The sequence below is a fragment of the Oncorhynchus gorbuscha genome, linkage group LGY, assembly GCF_021184085.1.
Source record: "Oncorhynchus gorbuscha isolate QuinsamMale2020 ecotype Even-year linkage group LGY, OgorEven_v1.0, whole genome shotgun sequence".
Classification (NCBI taxonomy): domain Eukaryota; kingdom Metazoa; phylum Chordata; class Actinopteri; order Salmoniformes; family Salmonidae; genus Oncorhynchus; species Oncorhynchus gorbuscha.
Window position 1 is genome coordinate 2,351,590 of NC_060199.1, and position 22,767 is coordinate 2,374,356.

The 22,767-nt window shown below is 42.7% G+C and overlaps 1 protein-coding gene across 1 annotated transcript in view; it reads right to left on the minus strand.

The window, feature by feature from the left end:
- Positions 1-9,043: 9,043 nt before the first annotated feature.
- The window catches only part of LOC124016647 (spectrin alpha chain, non-erythrocytic 1-like), a 49,663-nt gene continuing 35,939 nt past the window's right edge, over positions 9,044-22,767 (minus strand). The window contains 21 exon segments of the mRNA XM_046332184.1: positions 9,044-9,390; positions 9,610-9,757; positions 9,999-10,145; positions 10,322-10,375; positions 10,499-10,695; positions 10,788-10,842; positions 13,004-13,021; positions 13,865-13,977; positions 14,191-14,487; positions 14,588-14,797; positions 14,932-15,008; positions 15,163-15,322; positions 15,491-15,722; positions 15,985-16,227; positions 16,370-16,578; positions 16,964-17,068; positions 17,503-17,640; positions 17,919-18,050; positions 21,310-21,324; positions 22,095-22,257; positions 22,483-22,733. Of these exon segments, the coding sequence (XP_046188140.1) occupies positions 9,265-9,390; positions 9,610-9,757; positions 9,999-10,145; positions 10,322-10,375; positions 10,499-10,695; positions 10,788-10,842; positions 13,004-13,021; positions 13,865-13,977; positions 14,191-14,487; positions 14,588-14,797; positions 14,932-15,008; positions 15,163-15,322; positions 15,491-15,722; positions 15,985-16,227; positions 16,370-16,578; positions 16,964-17,068; positions 17,503-17,640; positions 17,919-18,050; positions 21,310-21,324; positions 22,095-22,257; positions 22,483-22,733 (3,090 nt within the window). The 3' untranslated portion in view covers positions 9,044-9,264.

Below are 22,767 nucleotides of genomic sequence, written 5' to 3' on the forward strand. Positions count from 1 at the left end.
TTTCTGAAATGTTATTAAATATTTTGGTAAATTAAAATCTTCCCGGTCATGTTGTTCAGTGCCAAATTTTCCTAAAATAAATTTTGAAATTACATATTGTTTTTATGAAGATATTAGAATAATCACATGAAAATCTGTCGCCAATTGGATGGAGACCTAGCTATAGACACCCTAAAGACTCTGGCAAGTGCACTAGTCCAGTGTCACTTTGATTATGCACATCATGGATCACCAGCAGCACCAAACATCTAAACAATAAGCTAACAGCCAAACAAGCTTGTAAGAATTGTACTTAAACACACCCCTCATACTCTTCTGGAGGTTGAGCTTATTTTCATCTCTAGCTCTGTAATGTGTCTGTATCTGTAATTGTATATGACTATATGTTTGTTTTAAATAGGGACCACAATGGAAATAAGTCCCCGACTTTATTCTTCAATATCGGTCACTATAAGAAATATATTTCATATCATTTATATCATTTTTTTTACTGACATGAAATCAATCAATCAATCAATCCAAACTGGCCAATTGATGAATGGAAAGACACATCTGTTACAAAACACCAAAAAGTTAGGGCCTTTCCGAGTGGCGAACATCAGACCGGTTCGATCCCGGACTGTTTCACGACCAGCCGTGATCGGGAGTCTCATATGGGCAGCGCATAATTGGCCCAGCGTCGTCCGGGAAAGGGGAGGGTTTGACCAGGTGTCAAGCCAAGCTTGGGTAAGCCTGGAAGGTAGGGAGGGATGTATTTTATGTTTGTTTGAGATTTACATAGTCTATTCATTGCTGTGTTGAAAACGCAAACCATGATATTGAAGTGCCCGAAGTTGGTATGTTTTGTTTATGGTTATGTGGTGCATTGCCACAGAAACCTGTTGGTGGAAAGTGTGTTGCATATATTCTATATAATATAAATATGCATTTCTTTATTTATTTGAAATGTAACCTTTATTTAACTAGGCAAATCAAATTTTATTGGTCACATACACATGGTTAGCAGATGGTAATGCGAGTGTAGTGAAATGCTTGTGCTTCTAGTTCCAACGGTACAGTAATATCTAACAAGTAATCTAACAATTCCCCAACAACTAGCTAATAGACACAAATCTAAAGGGGTGAATGAGAATATGTACATATAAGTATGTGGATGAGCGATGGTACAGAGCAGCATAGGCAAGGTGCAATAGATGGTATAAAATACAGTATATACATGTGATATGAGTAATGTAAGATATGTAAACATTATTAAGGTGCCGTTATTTAAAGTGGCATTGTTTAAAGTGACTAGTTATCCATTTATTTAAGTGGCCAGAGATTTGAGTCTATATGTTGGCAGCAGCCACTCAATGTTAGTGGTGGCTGTTTAACAGTCTGATGGCCTTGAAATAGAAGCTGTTTTTCAGTCTCTCGCTCCCAGCTTTGATGCACCTGTACTGACTTCGCCTTCTGGATGATAGCGTTGTGAACAGGAAGTGGCTCAGATGGTTGTTGTCTTTGATGATCTTTTTGGCCTTCCTGTGACATCGGATGCTGTAGGAGTCATAGAGGGCAGGTAGTTTGCCCCTGGTGATGCGTTGTGCAGACCGCACCATTTTCTGGAGTGCCTTGCGGTTGAGCTCGACAGGATGCTCTCGGTTGTGCATCTGTAAGTTTGTCAGGGTTTTGGGTGACAGGCCAAATTTCTTCAGCCTCCTGAGGTTCTTCACCACACTGTCTGTGTGGGTGGGCCATTTTTTTTTTTATCTGTGATGTGTAGGCCCAGGAACTTACAAGTTTCCAGAACCCTTATGCAATTATGTTAGCATAACTGAAAACTGTTGTTCTGATTAAAGAAGCAATCAAATTGGCCTTCTTTAGACTAGTTGAGTATCTGGAGAAACAGCATTTGTGGGTTCGATTACAAACAAATAACTTTCTTCTGAAACTTGTCAGTCTATTCTTGTTCTGAGAAATGAAGGCTATTCCATGCGAGAAATTGCCAAGAAACTGAAGATTTCGTACAACGCTGTGGACTACTCCCTTCACAGAACAGCGCAAATGGGCTCTAACAATTTGGGGACCAACAATGCCTTTTCCAGCATGATGGAGCACCTTGCCATAACGCAAAAGTGATAACTAAGTGGCTCGGGGAATAAAACACAGATAGGTCCATGGCCAGGAAACTCCCCAGACCTTAATCCCATTGAGAACTTGTGGTCAAACCTCAAGAGGCGGGTGGACAAACAAAAACCCACACATTCTGACAAACTCCAAGCATTGATTATGCAAGAATGGGCTGCCATCAGTCAGGATGTGGCCCAGAAGTTAATTGACAGCATGCCAGGGCGAATTGCAGAGCTCTTGAAAAAGAAGGGTCAACACTGCAAATATTGACTCTTTGCATCAACTTCATGTAATTGTCAATAAAAGCCTTTGACACTTATGAAATGCTTGTAATTAATAGTTGTGTCATTCTCAAAACTTTTGGCCACGACTGTACATTACTGTCTAGTTTGAGAAACAGATGCCTCACAAGTCCTCTATTGGCAGCTTCATTAAATAGTACCTGCAAAACACCAGTCTCATCATCAACAGTGAAGAGGCGACTCCGGGATGCTGGTCTTCTAGGCTGGCCTTCAGCTGTTTCCAGCTACATTAGTAATTTACAACATTAACAATGTCTACACTGTATTTCTGATCAATTTGGTGTTATTTTAATGGACAAAACATGTGCTTTTCTTTCAAAAACAAGGACATTTCTAAGTGACCCCAAACTTTTGAACGGTAGTGTACATGGAGTTAGGGCTGGGTAGAGCCTGTTTTTTCATCAATAACTAGGGTACGGTAGGGCTCGGGTATCACAAAATGTATTACTAACATTTTGAAGCTGAGCATTTGCTCATGCTCTGTTGCCTCGTACAGTCATATCTGACTAAGATCTTAACTTTGTGTCAGAAGTGCTTCAACCTCGTCAAATATAAAACAGGAGAGATTATTTTTCAGAAAATAATGTTCCTTGAGTTCGAGAGTGACGAAAAGTAGTTAACAGCTCACTACTCTCTCATGTCTTGTCATTGAGCAGAGCAGCCCAAGCAGAGCTATTGCTATTTTTATTTATTTTTTACCTTTATTTAACCAGGCAAGTCAGTTAAGAACATATTATTATTTTCAATGACGGCCTGGGAACAGTGGGTTAACTGCCTGTTCAGGGGCAGAACGACAGATTTGTACCTTGTCAGCTCAGGGGTTTGAACTCGCAACCTTCCGGTTACTAGTCCAACGCTCTAACCACTAGGCTACGCTGCTATGGATGGTTACTCACCAACTCAGAGCTGCCATAGTGTACCACAGTATGAGTCATAATACCCATAAAACATAGTGGTCAAACAAGGAAGTATTTCCAATCGTTTCTCCACAATTCTCCACATTTTATCCCCGTAGGGGATTTTAGAAACACAATAAGGTGTGTAAATCTCTCTAGAAAAAGTTGACTTTTATCAATATATTCACCTGTATTTACCCCCCAAAATGAAATGCTAATTAGCTGCTAATGTGACTATGATAAAACAACTACAAATGCCATGATGATCTGGACGAGACTGCTGAATCGAGGCAAAGGTAAGAATTTCTGTATTATCTAAAGTTAACTAAATTTAGTAAATCATAATTTGGCTACATTTCTTTAAATTGACTATTCTGTGAACTGTCTTGTGCAAGTTTTAAATTGACACAATACCTGTTAGCAAATGTGTCAGCTAGAGATGATGTGCAGGAGCTTGTAGGGATTTGTCATCTTGCATGATGTCTACTTTGATGCTAAATAGCATTTACGAATCTGAGGGTAAATATAGATGAATGTATTGATAAAAGTCCCCTTGTCAGAGAGAGATTTACATGGTTATCAAAACATCACACCAGGGTAAACCTACACAAAACACACTCCTTAATTTAAGTGTTTCTAAAATTCCCCCTGGGGAAAATGAATGGTGGAAAAACAATTGGAACCATTTCCCTGTTTCACCACTAGGTTTTATGGGTATTATGACACCTCCACTGTGGGGCTCTATGTGGAGCTCTATGAGCAGGAAGCGAGTGACAGGCAGAGAGGAGCAGCTAATGGATTTACTAACGAATTAAGTTATTTCTGATTTAGGGCAGGATGTGTATTCATGGATGCCAAGGGAATCCAGGCTTCCCCCCAATCTGTTGTCTCTGCGTTTCATAATTGTCCTTACATTCACCAGAGGATGATTATATCTTACCGGAGAAAGCATCCGAGAGAACAAAACAGCACCCCTCTGTATCTGTACATGTAGGCCATATATCTGATGGTGTCTGGTCCAGAAGAGAATGACATTGTCGCAGCCCGTAGCATATAATGCAAGGGAAGCCAGCAAGCATTTGGCCTCCCTTGATAAAAAAAAAACATGTTTTAATCAGCATTGTGCTAAACTAAGTGAGCTCAACTGTAAATGGTCCTGGCGCACCAAAAAGAAGCATCAAGAGAAGTCAGTTGTGATTTGGCTTCACTCCAATCACATAACATCGAGCAGTACGTCATTGACAGAAACAACTTGAATTGTTGTGTTGTTGTCCTCCGGAAAATGGGCCTTTTCCTAAATTTGCCATGGATGGAGATAGGGATTAGGACTTGTGGTTTTATTCAATTCTCTGTACGAGCCAATGATTATAATGGCAATGCTATTCCAACCATACATTCATACATTGTGCCCCTGGTCTGAGAAGATGGAAATTCAATATGTAGTTAGATGTAGAAGGCTAATGTTAAACTAGTCAACGTTGCCCGTGAAAGGAAGTTAGGCTAGCGAGCAAGCATTTTAGCCAGGTGGCCTAGGGAAAGGTACGAAGACACGCGCACACACAGATAAATCTAAACCATGGACAGCCACATCATATATAGCTTACGTTGACTGGACTAAGTTGTTTTTTGGTATCTTTTAGTTGTCACTGTATTAGACTAAGCATAGGTGATTTGATGATGTTGAAAGTTAAAACAGTGCTGAAACAGTGGAGGCAGCAACTGTTTGTTTTTTTGCGACTTGGGTTCTATGGTTCTAAAAGTTCTTTAGTAGTCCGAAAATGTTGGAAACATTAACTTGACATGCTTTACATGTTTACATGCAAAATGCTTTGTGGACTTCACTGGACAGAGGTTACTCTTCGGTTTTGTGAATAAACAAAGGTGTGGTTGAATTTATTCTGCCACTGTGTCTTCTTATTGTCTCGGCCTTTAGGCCAATATATCACAGTCGCAAGGCATATGAACTAACAAGTTATAGAGCAAACAACACAATTATCACAACACATCGCTACTGTACATTTGGCAGCAGCAATCAGGCCTGGGTAGGGCCTGAATGTCACAGGCTTGAATTGTTGGGCTAGCTTAGTAGCCCAATGACTGGCAGATGTCAATATTGAGTCGTTTCCAATATCGCCATCTGTCGGCCTATGGGCTATTAGCTAAGATTTTAACTCCAGTGTCAATATTCATGTTTACAGTTCATAAACATAACATGGACACTGGAGTTAAATGCTTAGCTTACAGATCAGCAAGGTATCCCCCTATTGCTCTCACCAATACAACCAAATCATATCAGTGATTACTTCAAGGAAGGGAAGAATGAAGGGTGTATTGTAAAAGTATTCGAACAGGGCCAAAATGACAACTCTGGACCAATGAAAGGGTAATTAATGCACATGGCGTTTAGAAGGGAACAGATTATTTTCATCAGTTTCAATTGGGGACTTTTATTTTGAAGGTTACCCGCTGATTCCACTATTGCTGCTCACACTACTGTTCACTACACATTGGTGCGATACGGTGATAAACGGAGGTCCACCTCTAAATATGGCTGTGAAAATGGCGGAAGCAGGTGTTCTGTTTGAATCAGATGAAAAGAATTGGATTACAGTGGCGAATGCAAAAGGAAATAAGAGAAGTGGTAGTGGAAACTAGTCAATCCAAACCTAATGCGGATGCATTTGGATGAGGTGGTGTCGATGAGAATAATGAGAAGTGGGCTTATTTCGTTTTTTTCCCCTGTGTTTCTATGGAACAGAAGGAGTGTGCTCTGTGCCTCAAGAAGATCTTCGAAGCAGGGCGCCTATCAAGGTTGTTACCTCTGGGGTGGCGCTAGGAGTAAATGCAAAGGATATACGTGAAGAATTGGATCAAACGATTGATCCGAATAGTAGGTGGAGTGCCGAAGCCCACTCCATCCATTCTATTGTTTTTTGACGAAGAGTCTCTCCCTTTTCATGTGTATTTGGGCTATATGTGATTCCCTGTGAGAGCCTTCATGCCCAAACCCATGCAGTGTGATGATTTCTAAAGTGTCCTGTTAGGGTGAAGAAGACGTTGGTGGTAAGAATAAGGGCTGTCCAGAACGTTTCCTATCTGGAGGCGTTGAGTAGAGTGGAAGAAAGGAGTGAAGTTGAAGAAGAAATGGCAGTAGTAGCGACACCAGAGAATATTCCTTTTCAATTGAGGGATCCTGATCCTGTTGCATGTCAAGAAGGTGGGCTTTGTAGAGCGTTTATTACTTTGGTTATCAACAGCACAGCGCAAACGGAGAGAATCTGACAAAATAGGCATCGTCGAGCGCCTGGCCGTTTTTTTGGACAAGGAGATTTTTCTGCAGGGGTATTGCAAGGAATCCTTTCGATGAATGCTCAGTCCTCATAAATAATTTTGTTTCAATAACCCGTAGTTTACTCCAATTGGGGGAGGGGTGGTAGGGTTTGTGGGGAATAATCAAGGAAAATATATGCTAAAAAGGTGTATATATAAAAGCATAAATATTATATAAAGTTCTGCACCTATATACATTTTACTGACCCCGTATGTTTTACATTTGTTATCTTATTATTAGTCGCACCTTCAGCTCCATTCAACCCCTCCCATCTATCTCTTAACACCTTCCAGTCCTTCAGCTCCATTCAACTCCTCCCATCTACCTCTTAACACCATCCAGTCCTTCAGCTCCATTCAACCCCTCCCATCTGTCTCTTAACACCATCCAGTCCTTCAGCTCCATTCAACCCCTCCCATCTATCTCTTAACACCATCCAGTCCTTCAGCTCCATTAGACTCCTCCCATCTATCTCTTAACACCATCCAGTCCTTCAGCTCCATTAGACTCCTCCCATCTATCTCTTAACACCATCCAGTCCTTCAGCTCCATTCAACCCCTCCCATCTATCTCTTAACACCATCCAGTCCTTCAGCTCCATTAGACTCCTCCCATCTATCTCTTAACACCTTCCAGTCCTTCAGCTCCATTCAACCCCTCCCATCTATCTCTTAACTCCATCCAGTCCTTCAGCTCCATTAGACTCCTCCCATCTGTCTCTTAACACCATCCAGTCCTTCAGCTCCATTAGACTCCTCTCATCTATCTCTTAACACCATCCAGTCCTTCAGCTCCATTTGACTCCTCTCATCTATCTCTTAACACCATCCAGTCCTTCAGCTCCATTAGACTCCTCCCATCTGTCTCTTAACACCGTCCATATTGGATTTCTATTTGCCATATTTTTCAACTGTGCAGTGATGCTTTACAAAAGTACTGAACCTTTCTATTCTCATAGTTTCTAAAGATTGTAAATTAAAGATAAATATCTTTGCTAAAATAATTATATTATTGATCGATTTACTATGACTTTTCAAATCACCCAGTATTGCTATCTGCAGCGTTAGTTCTAGGCAAATGTTGCAATTCTTCAGCCATTCCTGGACCTGTGACCAAAAACGAGCTACATATGGACAGTAACAAAATAAATGATCTAATGTCTCTACCTCCTCACAGCCAAATCTGCAGAGCTGGGAAGAGTGTATCCCCCATATATATATATATATATATAACATTCTATTGGCTGCAAGAATTTTGTAGAATTTAAATTAAAAAAAATCGAAGTTTTGAATCCGGCGTCGTTTTGCATGTCAATTATTAAATAAACCATGTGCGATATAATAGGTACATCTAAAATCTCTTCAACTATTTTGCAATTTATATGCCACATTTGTCCAATTTTTGGTCCTTATATTTTGGTCCTTATATGGAACTGATATTTTTATTTATCACAATTTTGTTGAACCAATTTTGTTATTTAATGCAGGGCCGACAGACAAGTTCCTTACTTTTGACCTTTCCACTTGACTCTTCCCTTTTTGCGGTAATCTGCATTAGTTGGTTGCAATTTTGTGTAGAGCAGACGTTTCCGTATGTCATGGTTTGTCAATTAGTATATTTGAGTTAAACCATTTGTTATGTCTTTTCCAGTGAAATTGCAACCAACTTTCTATGGCTTCTAATGGTACTTTTAAAAAAAGGCCCCTTTCTAAAAAAACATTTTTTTTTTAAACAAAGCAGGTGTTGGCCTCTTGCATGTTACATTTACATTACATTTAAGTCATTTAGCAGACGCTCTTATCCAGAGCGACTTACAAATTGGTGCATTCACCTTTTGACATCCAGTGGAACAGCCACTTTACAATAGTGCATCTAAATATTTTAAGGGGGGGGGGGTGAGAAGGATTACTTATCCTATCCTAGGTATTCCTTAAAGAGGTGGGGTTTCAGGTGTCTCCGGAAGGTGGTGATTGACTCCGCTGTCCTGGCGTCGTGAGGGAGTTTGTTCCACCATTGGGGAACCAGAGCAGCGAACAGTTTAGACTGGGCTGAGCGGGAACTGTACTTCCTCAGTGGTAGGGAGGTTAATGTCAGGGGTCTATTTACAGAAATAGACATGACCTTCTTGGCCAGGTCTCCCTTGAAAAGGAGACTGGGTCTCAAATGGGCTTTTCCTGGTTAAATAAATAAGAGTTAAAATGCTTTTGAGATGTTGAAACAGCAAATGTGTATTTATTTATTACTCCATAGGCACCGAGTGGTTATTCAGACCTCCACTGGTTGTTTCTTTTTATACTGAACTGGAACAAAGGTGGATTCATGTTGTAATAGAAAGGTAAGTCGCTCTGGATAAGAGCGTCTGCTAAATGACTTAAATGTAAATGTAAATGTACAGAGAAGACATGTACAGTTCTAACCAGTAGCGTTTATTAAGCGAACAACAGTCCTTATTGTGATGTTAGAAGCAGGTAGTCTCTGGGTTCTTAAATCCAGCAAAAGCACAAACATTCAAATGCAGACAGAGTCACTAGGCAGTGAAGCACAAAGAGTGAGAGATATATTCTAGTTTGACATGTGTGTGTGTGTGCGGCAAATGCATCCCGATTGGTTACTGGCAGGCAAGGGATCAGTTGACGAAAAGCGAGCGGGTGAATTCAACAAAGTCGAAGGCAGATGGCATTTCCCGGCCCTTGCTGTCTAGGTAGGGCTTCATGTGCGAGATGCAGTAGTCTGCCTGTTCCTTGCTCAGGTTCTAAAAAAAGGGGGAGAAACAAGAAGAGATCGTAAGTTAGGAGATGGGCAGGTATTTCTTCAGAGGTTTTATGAAAGTTATTTCAGAGCCATTTCTAAAATGCACAAATGTTATGGCTGCAGCTCATATTCATAATATTCTGGTCCTATTCATTAGCCACTGTGACTGAGAAACAGTTGAGTCAGAATGTGGTGTAAGGAAGGTTTGGCGTATAAGGACCTGGTAGAGCTCCTCCTTGGTGACGTAGGGCTTGGCATCGACGCTGAGGGCTCGGAAGGCGCTCTCAATCTCCTCGCTGGACTTCACGTTCTCTGTTTCGCGGCTGATCATGAAAGCCATGTACTCCTGCAAGGACACGTTGCCATCCCTGGAACACACACACAACCAGTTCGCCATAAGAAAGCAGCTAAAGGAAGCCATAACCCAAAGAATCAAAGAAATATAAACATCAAAATATGAGGCAAACCACTAAACACCATTCTGAATAATAAAGTAACATTCTTGGGACGGTTTAATCGTTTTTTCAAATACTATTCCAACAAGTGATTGGCCAGATGAAAACCCCCAAGTAGAGTTGACTGAATCTGAATAGAGCTCGGGTTCCTGACCTGTTGGGATCGACAGTGTCGAGGATGGACTCGAACTCGGGGTCTGGTTCTCCCTCCTCCACCATTGGCAGGTCGTAACCCAGTGAGCGCAGACACGACTTGAACTCCTGATGGTTTAAACGACCAGACTTCTCTTTGTCAAAATGCCTGGGGAGTAAAGGGAAATGGTTGAGGTTAAGTTCCTTCACCTAACTAAGCGCAAAGGGAGAGCTTCTTTTGCATTTCAGCCTTGCACCCCCCCCCACACACACACACTGTCCTAGTTCCTTCACCTAAGCTACTTGGTATGACCAAAAGGTACAGTGAAAATGGCCACCACTCACTTGAACATCATGCTGAACTCCTTCAGGGCATCCTCTGTCACTCCAGTGGTGTTCCTGCAGTGAACAGATATGACCAGATTAGGAGTGGAGGAACACGTCAAATAGGTTTACTGCTTGAACATCTATAAGGGCTATCAACATGGGAGTCTATAGTGTGTTAGTCTCCCTTTCTCTGACCTGGCCTGGATCTGCTGCTCCAGGTTGTGCTGCATCCTCATTCCTAGTTGGTCTAGCTGGTCCCACTGCTGGGCCAGGCCCACCGTGCTGTGTTCTGTGTACTTGTTGTCCAGGATCAGGGCTTCCTCCATGGCCGCTCCCAAGTCCTCTATCTTCTTCAGCTGGCTGCGCATGGCCCGGATCTCCTGGTGCTTACGCTACAGAGTGCGAGTGACACACGGGTAAGGCTATGTAATGAAATAGCTAAAATGGTTGTCTCCAGCATAAATGACAAGGGTTTCTTTCTTACCTTGGTTGCCTCAAGCTGTGATTCCAAGGTTCCGGACTCTTCTACCATACAGGACCTAGATGTATATACACAAGTGTCAGGGGAGAGGAGAATTCTAGGCTGATAAAATATTGGGATAAACAACATGCCATAGCCATCAAGATCCAGTCAGTCACATTCACGCAGTCTCAGACAAATGCACACGCACCAATTTGGTAGTAGGAACCAGTGGTGTAAAGTACTTAAGTAAAAATAAAGTACTACTTAAGTAGTTATTTTGGGTATCTGTACTTTACTTTTTATATTTTTGACAACTTTTACTTGACTACATTCCAAAAATAAAAATGTACATTTTCCCTGACACCGAAAAGTACTTTTTTTCCCCCACCAGGAAAATGGTCCAATTCACAAGAGAACATCCCTGGTCATCCCTACTGCCTCTGATCTGGCAGACTTTTTTCTGATCCCCACCAGGAAAATGGTCATTAAACAGAGAACATGGTCATCCCTACTGCCTCTGATCTGGAGAACAGAGAACATCCCTGGTCATCCCTACTGCCTCTGATCTGGAGGACTCACTAAACAGAGAACATCCCTACTGCCTCTGATCTGGAGGACTCACTAAACAGAGAACATCCCTGGTCATCCCTACTGCCGCTGATCTGGCAGACTCATTAAACACAAATGCTTGGTTTGTAAATGTTGTGTTGGAATGTGCCCCTGGCTATTCGTCATTATATTTATTTATTTTTTGTCATCTGGATTGCTTAATATAAGGAATTTGAAATGGTTTATACTTTTACTTTTGATATTCAAGTATATTTAGCAATTGAATTTTCTTCTGATACTTAAGTATATTTAAAACTCAACACTTAGACTTTTACTCAAGTCGTATTTTACTGGGTGACTTTCACTTGAGTCATTTTCTATAAAAAAAAGGTATCTTTACTTTTACTCAAGTATGACAATTGAGTACTTTTTCCACCACTGGTAGGAACCCTTGGATTCTTAACCAGAGATCCAACTTCATTCCTACTCTATGATTCATTCTCATTTTGATAATAAGATTCAATTCATACATTTGAATATACCAGTGGCGTTTCAAGAGATTCCAAACAAATCTTGCAGTTTACTAATTTACTACTAATCAAAAATAGCAAACCATCTTCAAATTTCAGAGAACATAAGGCTGGAAACATTTGGTAAATTTTAAAATGTAGGGAAACAGAAGTACAAAACAGTAGTAAAAAGAATAACTGTTTCCTTACACTCAAAATGATCAAAGCCATCCATTTCCCTAGAGATGTCACTGGACTTACCTCAAATGGTGGAAAAATGACTCAAAAAGTACGAAGAAAAACTAGAAGAAATCCTAAAATACACTGGCCTTTGCACAAAACCAATCAATCCATGCCAAAGAAGCTAACTGATAGCTGTGGTAATCTATACCATGGTTAGGGCTACAGTGCACAGCGTTGGAAACTACATTTTACTCTGAATCTGTTGCGAATTAATTAACAAATTCAGCTCTCCTTTAAATCAGTGCTCAATGTAGTCAGACTTGAAAAAAAGTATGCAGACCAATCACGAGGTTGATCTTAGTTTCAGTGAGCTACATTGCAGTAAAGTTAGTAGAGATGAAACTGAGCACACAGAGCCCAAATGGTTGGTTTTAAAAGAGCATGAGGACACGCAACCCAGAGGGCATGACGGAAGTAATGATAGGAGAAAAAGGAGAAGACCTTCCGGAAAGATCATCACTGACTTCATACTGAAAGACACGGACAACCCTTCGATAAGCTATGCTATTCAGAGGAGGAGGATATAAAAAGAGAGTAAATAAGAAAAGTGAGGACCATTCACAAGGAAATTATACAAAGATTAAAACATTTGTCAAAAAAAGGACAAGGCATACAGAAACAAAGGGCGTCAACAAAATATAGATTCTCTGAAGTGAAAGTGGTCCAGTTTTACCTTCAACTTCTTCACGTGGAGACAGTTACCCGGTGGTTCTATGTAAACAACATGTATGATGCAACATTTTACCACCGACTTGATACCAAACCTGCAGTGGCTCAACAAACCTGATTTGTGGAAAGCGCCATCACTCCAATCTACCCATCTTTCAGATCACAGACCTTGATTTCACCATCTTCGCATTATGTTGATTTGACCCCACACACACACACACACACAGTCAGACACACGCACACAAGACAGTAAAATGTGATATTCACCCATCCAGAAGATATGTCCTGATAAGCAGAGTGATTCCCAAGCATCAGCGAGGTAGCAGCAAGAGAGGGATAAAATGGGAAAGGGGTGTGGGGGGGAGAGAGAAAGAGACAATGGTTAGAAACACTAGGCAGGGGCACCATGGTCATTGCCCTCTGACAAACACAGAAAGACAGTGTGAGGTACATCCACAGATCCGTTTTCAGTATGAAACATTCACAGATCCCTTGTGTGGTTGTGTAGAAGTTGTAACAGTGCTCCCCATCCACCCACAACCCAAAAATACACAAATCATGCTTTGCCTGTGGCCTATTCAGTGAGGAAAAACATTTAGAGCATTGCAGACACAAGTTGTGTACAATTGACAAGAAAACAGTGTCTGGTGGAGTCGAGCATCATGTCAGTTTCGTACAAATCTATCTGCAACTGTTCACTCGTCGCTCCGATGAATAGCACCATGTTTCCTTATGGCCAGAGAACAACAAAGTGGCAGAGAAAGACGGGTCATACATTTCTGAGCAGCACATTTAAAGTTCAGGTAGCTCCATTGATTTCTTATTGGGTAAGGTGATGCATGTGCATTTAAAGTTCAGGTAGCTCCATTGATTTCTTATTGGGTAAGGTGATGCATGTGCATTTAAAGTTCAGGTAGCTCCATTGATTTCTTATTGGGTAAGGTGATGCATGTGCATTTAAAGTTCAGGTAGCTCCATTGATTTCTTATTGGGTAAGGTGATGCATGTGCATTTATGTGGATTTTAAAATGGAATGGTATTAACATTCTCCCATCCTATTCCTAGAATATACCTATATATCAAATGGCAAGTGCACTGCCTTCCTAGCACAACAGGTCCAGACCCTACCTGGTCTCCTGCAGCCACTGGTGGAATGTGTTGGCATGCTGCGCAAACTCCTGCCGCAGCTTGTCGTTCTCCTCCTGCCTTCTCTGCTCCTTCTGCAACTCTAGCTCTCGTTCCTATAGATGGATGGATGGATGGATGAAGTGCTTCCCAGACAAAATGCAGATTCCCCCCTGTATTAAAATAAATGTTTCCCAAATGCTCTGTGTGATCACCCGCCAATGTGGCTACTGAAAATCTACCCACATTTGGCAAGTGTTAATTTCCCACCCTGTTGGAGATACAGCACAAACAGATCTGGGACCAGGCTATCTCCCACCCCTCTTCACCTTGATGATCTTCTGCAGGTTTCTCCAGGTCTCCTCCAGGGCCTCCATGGTGAACCAGGTGTAGGGGTTGGACACCACCTGGTAACTCTTAATCTGCCGGTCCAGCTCAGCTAGCTGGTTGAAGTCGGCCTGCGCCGAGCTCAGCGACGAGCGGAAGGCCTCGTGGGCGTCGCGCAGAGCCCGGATCTCCTCCAGCGAGTTGCAGCGCACGGGGTCCGTCAGGTCCTCCTCTGCATTCTCAAACCAGCTATTGAAGGCCGATGCCTTCTTGGCAAAGGTCAGGAACAGGTCTTCTACCTGGGGGGGGGGGGGGGGCTCGATTCAGTGATGTTTGACGGACTATAATATGAACACCAATGATGATAATCTATGAATTGTAGTCATTAAGATATCCTACCTTCCTGAAGTGATCCTGGGCCTCCAGCAGCTTCTTCTTGCGAGCCTGTGAGTTGTCTAGCAGATTGTTCCAGCGCTTCATGAGGGCGGCGTGGCGGGCCTCAATGGCCTTGGACTGGACGTGCTTGGCCGCCAGCAGCTGGTCCTTGAGGGCCGTGATGTTGGTTATACCCTCCTGCTGGAAGGCCTGAAGACCAGCGTCAAACGTCTCCTGTAGACCCGAGGAGGGAAGGAGGAACATGAGGCATGGGACAATGTGTCTAGCTGATGTGAGGTGAGCTTTTCTGGCAGAAAATGGCGGCCGTGGCATCCCTCATTTGGGAGATAGACATTGCTACAGCGTACCTGCTTAGTGAGCAACGTCTGCACAGAGGAGAGATCTCGTCCGTAGTCATCAGTCTTCAAGCTGTTCTCCTTCTCACCTGCACAAACAACCGGACAGATTGAATAATGCACTCAAATACACATCCTTTCATCTTTTGTGAAGACTTTGAGTTAGTTCACCCTCAAGAAAGTGAAGAGCTTAAACACTGAACACAACAGTAACAGTATTATTGAGAAGCTCCTCTCGCGTACCGATCCAGGACTCCACCACGTCGGCCTTCCAGTTGAACTGCAGGAAGGCAGAGTTCTCATCCAGCTTGGCTTTCCTCATGGCAGCGGCCCTCTCCAGCTCAGACACCTTGCCCCGCAGGGACGTCATCTTGGCTGAGATGCTGTCCACGTGGTGGTTGTTCTATTTGAAGGACAGGGACACAGACACACAAAATATGCATTTAAAATCAGTCTGGTGAAAGTGTAAATTGTAAAAAAATATATTTAAAAAAGTCAACACGTTCAGTTGGTACCTGGTCTCTTAATCGTAACATATCATTAGTCCGGTCAGTGTTTGGCTGAGACGTACCTTGTTGATGAGCTCGTCTCCGTTGGAACACACATCCTTCACTCTGTCCCTGTGCACAGTGAAGTCAGTCTCAAAAGCCTCATGCTTCTTCAACAGGCCCTGCACGGCGGCCAGGGTATCCCCGTAGTCTTCGCTTCCCACCAGATTCAGCTTCTCGTTGATCCAGGCTTCCTCCTCTTCAACATTCGCAACAAACTGCTGGTATTCCAGCGACTCCTCCAGCCTCTGTCCCCTGATCACACATACACAAAAAAATAACATTATCAATGAATGCCCAAGACAATGGGGTTCCACTGGTGTTTGCATGTTAATTTGTTTTTGTATCAGATTGGGCTGGGACGATACCAGTATTGCGATAGTATCAGAATGTGTGTGTCAGAATGTGTGCGCGTTAGTCAAAATGTACCTGTGTGCGTGTGTGTGTATGTGCATGAGAGAGAGAGTGTGATTGTGTGTGTATGTGTGTATGTGTGTGTGTGTGTGTCCAGTCTCACCTTGCTGCAGCCAGGTCCTTCAGCTCCGTCCAGTGCTCCTCAAACTGGCCCAGCCTCTGCTCAATCTCCTCCTGGCCGATGGTGTTGTCATCAGACAGCTTCTTCCCAGTGTCCTGCACAGACTGGATGGCCGGCTCGTGGGCCCCCAGCTCAGCCTCCAGCCTCTTGTGTTTCTTCCTCAGATTCTGCACTCCTGTCAAATCACGTCCATAGTCCTCCGAACTCACCAGCAATTTCTTTTCTCTGAATGGAGATTAAAAGAGACGGAGAGAAAGAAAAAAAGAGAGCGAATGTGTTGGTAATTGACCTCAATGTCTCAACACCAACAACCCTCCAAGACATTGTCTTGCATCCATTCCTCCACAACTCCAGGGGGCGCTCTTACTTTATCCAAGACTCCTCGTCGTCCAGGTCCCTGAAGAACTGGTGCAGGCGGTGAGACTCGTTGAGCTTGGCGCGGCGGCCGGCAGCCATGCTCTTGATCTTGGCGAAGCGTCCGTTGACGGCGTTGCGCTTGTCCTTGACCTGGGTAGGGTCGAAGGCTGTGCTGGCCGTCAGGCTGTCGGCCTGGCCGTTCAGGTCCTTCAGGCGATCCTGTAGACACACGGAAAGACATTCAACGCACAAACCTGTACTGGTGGATATCTTTAGTGATTTGTACAAAAAAAACATTAAAAGACAGACGTTATGTAAGAATGATAAGTTCTATAGGCGATGCTTGACCAGCGGTTTCATTGTCGAACCAAACTGAGGCAGTGTCACCTTTCAGCCAGTTATCATTTAACACGGAAGTGTACAGATAACGGATTTCACGTATAGCATTTCTCACATTAAGTACATCAAGGACCCCAGCTGAGGCCAGACTATCATTCAGCCATTTTCAGACGAGGTCTTCCCCTGGTCCAACTGAAGAAGCTCAGTCCCATGATGGTGGCGGCTGTAGTTTAACAGTGGGATATGTAGACGTAGGATACATTACCTCATGAGCAGAGATGTCGGCTTCCAGAAGCTGGTGTTTCTTCAGCAGGTTGTTGACGGAGGCCAGGTCTTTGCCATAGTCCTCAGAGGCAAGAAGGGCCTCGACCTGCAGAGAAAAACAAGAGAAAGGTAGTTCCTCATCGTCTTTGTCTTCAGAGAGCATTTTCCCCTAAAGTATTTCTCAGTATCTTTTATTTTTTTAGGTAGGTTATCGCGTCAAATCCATATTTTAAGGCCATTTAAAATCTGTCTAAAATTAACTAAATTGCTGGAAACAAACTCGGAGGTGATGTCTTTTTGGCTGTCTGTTCAGCAAATCAAACCTCTCCTTTTCTAATCTTACGGACTATCTGTGCAGGTCTCAGATAAATCCTATTAAACATCAGGGTTTTCAGTACCGAGTACATGATTTCTCATGATAAACCTAAAATCAGCATCTTTAACTTCTGAGAATTGTGTGGTGGATGGGAACCTTTCACGAAAGTGATCTAATTTTTACATCTAGATTTTTAAAAGTATTTTATTGTAATTTGTTTTTACCTCAGATAGCCAGAAGTCAAAGTCCTTGATGCCAGTGTTGAAGTTCTGCTGCTTGTTGGCTTCCTTGAGCTTCTGGCTTTTCTCTGCTGACTTGTTCACCAGGAACTGCCACTGCTCATCCAGGGCACCGAGACGCGACTAAAAAACACAAGACCGGTTAGACACCCAGTTTTGGACTACTGACAAAACCAGTAGATGTTGAACTAGGCAAGAATCCGTTCACGTTGCTTGAATTGAAAGAGATTATTTTGTAAGAAAGAGAATGTATTTAACATTTGTTTGCAATGTGACCACCATGTTTTTCTCAAAGGCTTTTGTCCTTGAAGTGGATTTGTATGTAAATAACATTTTTATACTTACAAATTATAAGGTGTGTGTATAGGACAAGTAAGCTGTTTAAAAAAGTGTGTGTGTACCTGAACTGCGTCCTCACTGCCGGCGCAGGCCCCTCTCTGGATGAGGGCGTTTCCTGTGTCGATGACCCCACGGATGCGGTCTGCGTTGGCGTGCAGCTCCGCCTCGAAGGCCTGGTGCTTCTGGTGCTTACTCTGTGAGAGCAGGCAGGGGAAGGAGGGAAGAGACGGGGGAGATAGAGGGAGTGAGAACCATGGAGAGAGCCAGTGGGTTTGGTGCTGGATGGGTGACATCTTCCCTAGGATTGTGTGAAAACACAATCCGGTAGGCTACTTAGATAGGCGTTGGCAAGGGTTGATGTACAATTGAAAAGGCAATTTAGTCATTTAGCAGATGCTCTTCTATAGAATAAGTGCATTCAAATAAGGAGACAAAGTACACAGTGAATTTGGAAAGTATTCAGACACCTAGACTTTTTTCCACTTTGTTACGTTACGGCCTTAATCTATTAGACATTTTTATTTATATAAAAATAAACATTTACATGAGGATTCAGAATATTTACTCAGTACTTTGATGAAGCACCTTTGGCAGCAATTACAACCTTGAGTCTTCTTGGGTATGACACCACAAGCTTGGCACACCTATATTTGGGGAGTTTCTCCCATTCTTCTCTGCAGATCCTCTCAAACTCTGTCAGGTTGGATGGGGAGCGTTACTGCACAGCTATTTTCAGGTCTCTCCAGAGATGTTCAATCGGGTTCAAGTCCGGGCTCTGGCTGGGCCACTCAAGGACATTGAGACTTGTCCCGAAGCCACTCCTGCATTGTCTTGGATGTGTGCTTAGGGTCGTTGTCCTGTTGGAAGGTGAACTTTCACCCCAGTTTGAGGTCCTGAGCGCTCTGGAGCAGGTTTTCGTCAAGGATCTCTCTGTACTTTGTTCTGTTTTGCTTTGTTCTGTTCTGCTTTGCTCTGTTCATCTTTGCCTCGATCCCGACTAGTCTCCCAGTCCTTGCCGCTGAAAAACATCCACACCATGATGCTGCCACCATGCTTCACCGTAGGGATGGGGCCAGGTTTCCTCCAGATATGACACCAGGCTTGGTTTCATCAGACCAGAGAATCTTGTTTCTCATGGCCTGAGAGTCTTTAGGTGCCTTTTGGCAAACTCCAAGCAGGCTGTAAAGGGCCTTTTACTTAAGAGTGGCTTCCGTCTGGCTACTGTACCATAAAGGCCTGATTGATGGAGTGCTGCAGAGATGGTTGTCCTTCTGGAAGTTTCTCCCATCTCCACAGAGGAACTCTAGACCTATGTAAGAGTGATCATTGGGTTCCTGGTCACCTCCCTGACCAAGGCCCTTCTCCCCCGATTGCTCAGTTTGGCCGGGCAGCACGCTCTAGGAAGAGTCTTGGTGGTTCCAAACTTCTTCCATTTAAGAATGATAGAGGCCACTGTGTAATTGGGGACCTTCGATGCTGTAGAAATGCTTTGATACCCTTCCCCAGATCTGTGCCTCGACACAATCCTGTCTCTGAGCTCTACGGACAATTCGTTTGAATTGGTTTTTGCTCTGACATGCACTGTCAACTGTGGGACCTTATATAGACAGGTGTGCCTTTCCAAATCATGTCCAATCAATTCAATTTACCACAAGTGGACTCAAATCAAGTTGCAGAAACATCAAGGATACTTGCACCGGAGTTCAATTTTGAGTTTCATAGCAGAGGGTCTGAATACAGAGCCAGTTTTATTTTATTTGCAAACATTTCTAAAAACATATTTCACTTCATCATTATGGGTAGATTGTGTGTAGATTGCTGAGGATTATTACTTTTTAAATCCATTTTATAATAAGGCTGTAAAGTAACAATGTGGAAAAAGTTACGGGGTCTGAATACTTTCCGAAGGCACGGTATATATTAGAAAGGCACTTTTTACAATAAGGGTCAGTCCTTTTTGACACATGTTTATGTTTGTGTGTGGAGAGTGAATATCTCCTATTTGGGGCTATTGAGTATGCTTGACATTAACACTTGTCTGCTTGCCTGGGGCAAGTAAAAATAAAATGTTGGACTAGCAGATTATAGATTTCAGTTTGAACAAGTATAAAAATAAAATACAGGATTTTTAAATTTGATTTTTAAATGTACAATATCAAACAATTAGGCTACTCCGATCATAACTGGATGCAATGTTTTGCTCACTGTCCTCCCAATCTCTGCAGATCGCATTGGAGTATAATTATTGTAGGCCTGCATTGACAGGCTCGAGTAGTCTTTCAAGCATGCATTCACGAGATATGTTTTTGAGATCAAAGCGAGCTTAGCTGCATTTGCACATTTGTTGATAATAATAGCTAGTGAGTTATTTGCCCAGTTATAGATCATTTTTGGTCAGCAATGAAAATCATGAGAAAGTAATGGTGTGTGCCAGTGGGCTGTTGCCACGGGAGAGAAAAAGCTCGCTAGAGAGTAAATTGCTCAGCAGGTAAAACAGACTAACTAGATAACCAGCCAAAACGACAGTTTTTTAAAAATTGGCTCTCTCGTTAGTTAACTATTATCATTAATGTCATTGTCATGTCTGAAGTCCTAAAGTAACATTCCACTTGCAAATGGAGTTGATACAGTTGATGAAACCAATGCTACATTTTCCAGTTGTAAAAGTCTCTCAAGGACTCAAAAATTGGCTATGATTCTCCTCTATTCAATACTGGCCATGTAATTGTGACAAGGTAAAAAAAAAAAAGTTCAAACACCACCAAATGAGGACAGACGATGTGACGAACTGACTTCTACAGGACAAGACACACCAAGGTGACAAACAAAATGGAGATGGAACGGACCCACAACAAAATATATTTTTGAAGATTACCTACAAGATGAGGGTCTTTTAAAAACTCATTCCACACTTTGTTTTTACATAACCAGAGATTGAGAGAGGTAGAGAGCAGACAAACACTTATTCGAGGTGTCGGCGCTATCCTTGATGTTACTGTGTTTGCGGCTAAAGTGTGGTTTTTGGTTTACAACCATGAATGCAGCTAGCTTGCAAAAAAGGCAAGGCACATCAATCTCTCTCTCTCATGTTTAAATACATTTGGCAAGATTTATAGGACTACTTTTTACAACAACAAAAAAGGCAACAATATGTGGAGCAAGTTTGAAGACTACCTAACTGCAGACAAACAAAAAAACAATATATAGAAGCCACAACCAGCAACAAAATGGAAACAGCTGCAGTCATATACAAACATGTGCATTGACGGCACAAGACGGGGGGACATTAAGACATGTATGAAACCCATACAACAACAAAAAAAAGCGGGCACTAGCGAGTGCAGATGAACACGTAAAACACGGGATGGCATTCTACACACGTGTCTACAACAGACGAGGCCACAGAAAACCTACGTTGGGTGTTAGTTTAAGCAGACACACTACTCAACTTACCAGCAGCTTGGACAACTATAAACGAGATAAAAACAGAGGAGAGATTCAGTCCCATATAGACACACATGGGGGTTGGTTCAGTAGGTACAGGTAAGGGGGCATTGTAGTCATTAACAGGGAGCAACAATACATTTACACAGTATTAAACTGCAGTATTGAAACCACTGACAAATTAGATATAATTTATATTAACAAAACACTCCCTCCCCCGAAATGAGTTTACCCTCTTTTGAAACCAAATTAAAATGCCTCGTAGGCCAGGTTGTGGAGGAATTAGTGGGGTTGCCAACATTTTTTTTATAAATACATGTCTAAAAACAATTACAGTACAGAATTATGGCAACATACACATGTTTGAGACAGATCATTTGAAAAAAAAACATGTTAGAGTAAATGTATTTATTGGTTTTTAATATGAATTTAATGTTATTTGTTGATGTAAAAATCGACATGTATCAATTTTAAGGTTAAACCGTTAGATTTAGGGTGGGGTCACCAGAAATTCTGAAAAAAGGGTGTTTCAAGTCATTATTTGATCATGATCTTTTGATCACGTCAAAGTATTTCAGATATTTGTCATCCTACTAATGGTTATGGGGTAAGGTAAACTGACCCTAGATCAGTGGTTAGGGGAAGCCCTTCGAGATGCTGAAAGCCCTCTATGGCGCTACCGATTGCCATCGGTCTTTTGTGGCAAGTGTGCCCCCACAATCCATCTCTATGGTTCAGCCTTGAAACTCCAAATGTGGAGCCTGTCATTGTGATATTCTTAGCCAATCCTGTACCTGGATGTTGGTGGGGTCCTTGTAGGACTCGTCGGTGGCCGTCTGCAGCTTCTCGCTGATCCAGGCCTCAATCTCATCCACATCACGGCTGAACTGCTGCAGGGTCTGGGACTCGCCCAGCTTGGAACGCTTCTCAATCATCTGGGCCTTCAGACGGCGCCACCTACAGACCGGGAGGACAAACGCAGGCAGGCACAGTTACACTATGGCAATTCCATGGTAATGGAATTACGCTGAGACTTTAAAAAGTATGCCAAACTAAAATCATTGATTTCAAAGTTTAACAAACCATATATCAGGGGCCAATTCCAGGGTAACGGTATAATGCTAACAGATACGCACGTGCAAAGTTGCACAGATGGTCATCTAAAGAGAAAGCTAGAGTGACCTGTCCAGGACTTCGTTGCGACGTTTGGAGATCTCAGGCTTGGCGTAGTGGTCAGCGCCGACCAGCTGGTCAGCAAAGGACTGCAGGGCAGCGATCTTCTCCTCCTGCACATTGATGGCCTTGTCAAAGTCCTCGTGTTTCTTGATGAGGGCCTCCACGCTGTCCAGGGAGTCGCCCTTGTCGTCGCTGGCCAGGAAGGCCTCGCGCGCTGCCATCCAGTTCTCAGCCTGCTCACAGTCACGGTTGAACAGCTGAGGGAGGAGTGGAGAGAGATTACTCACTAGG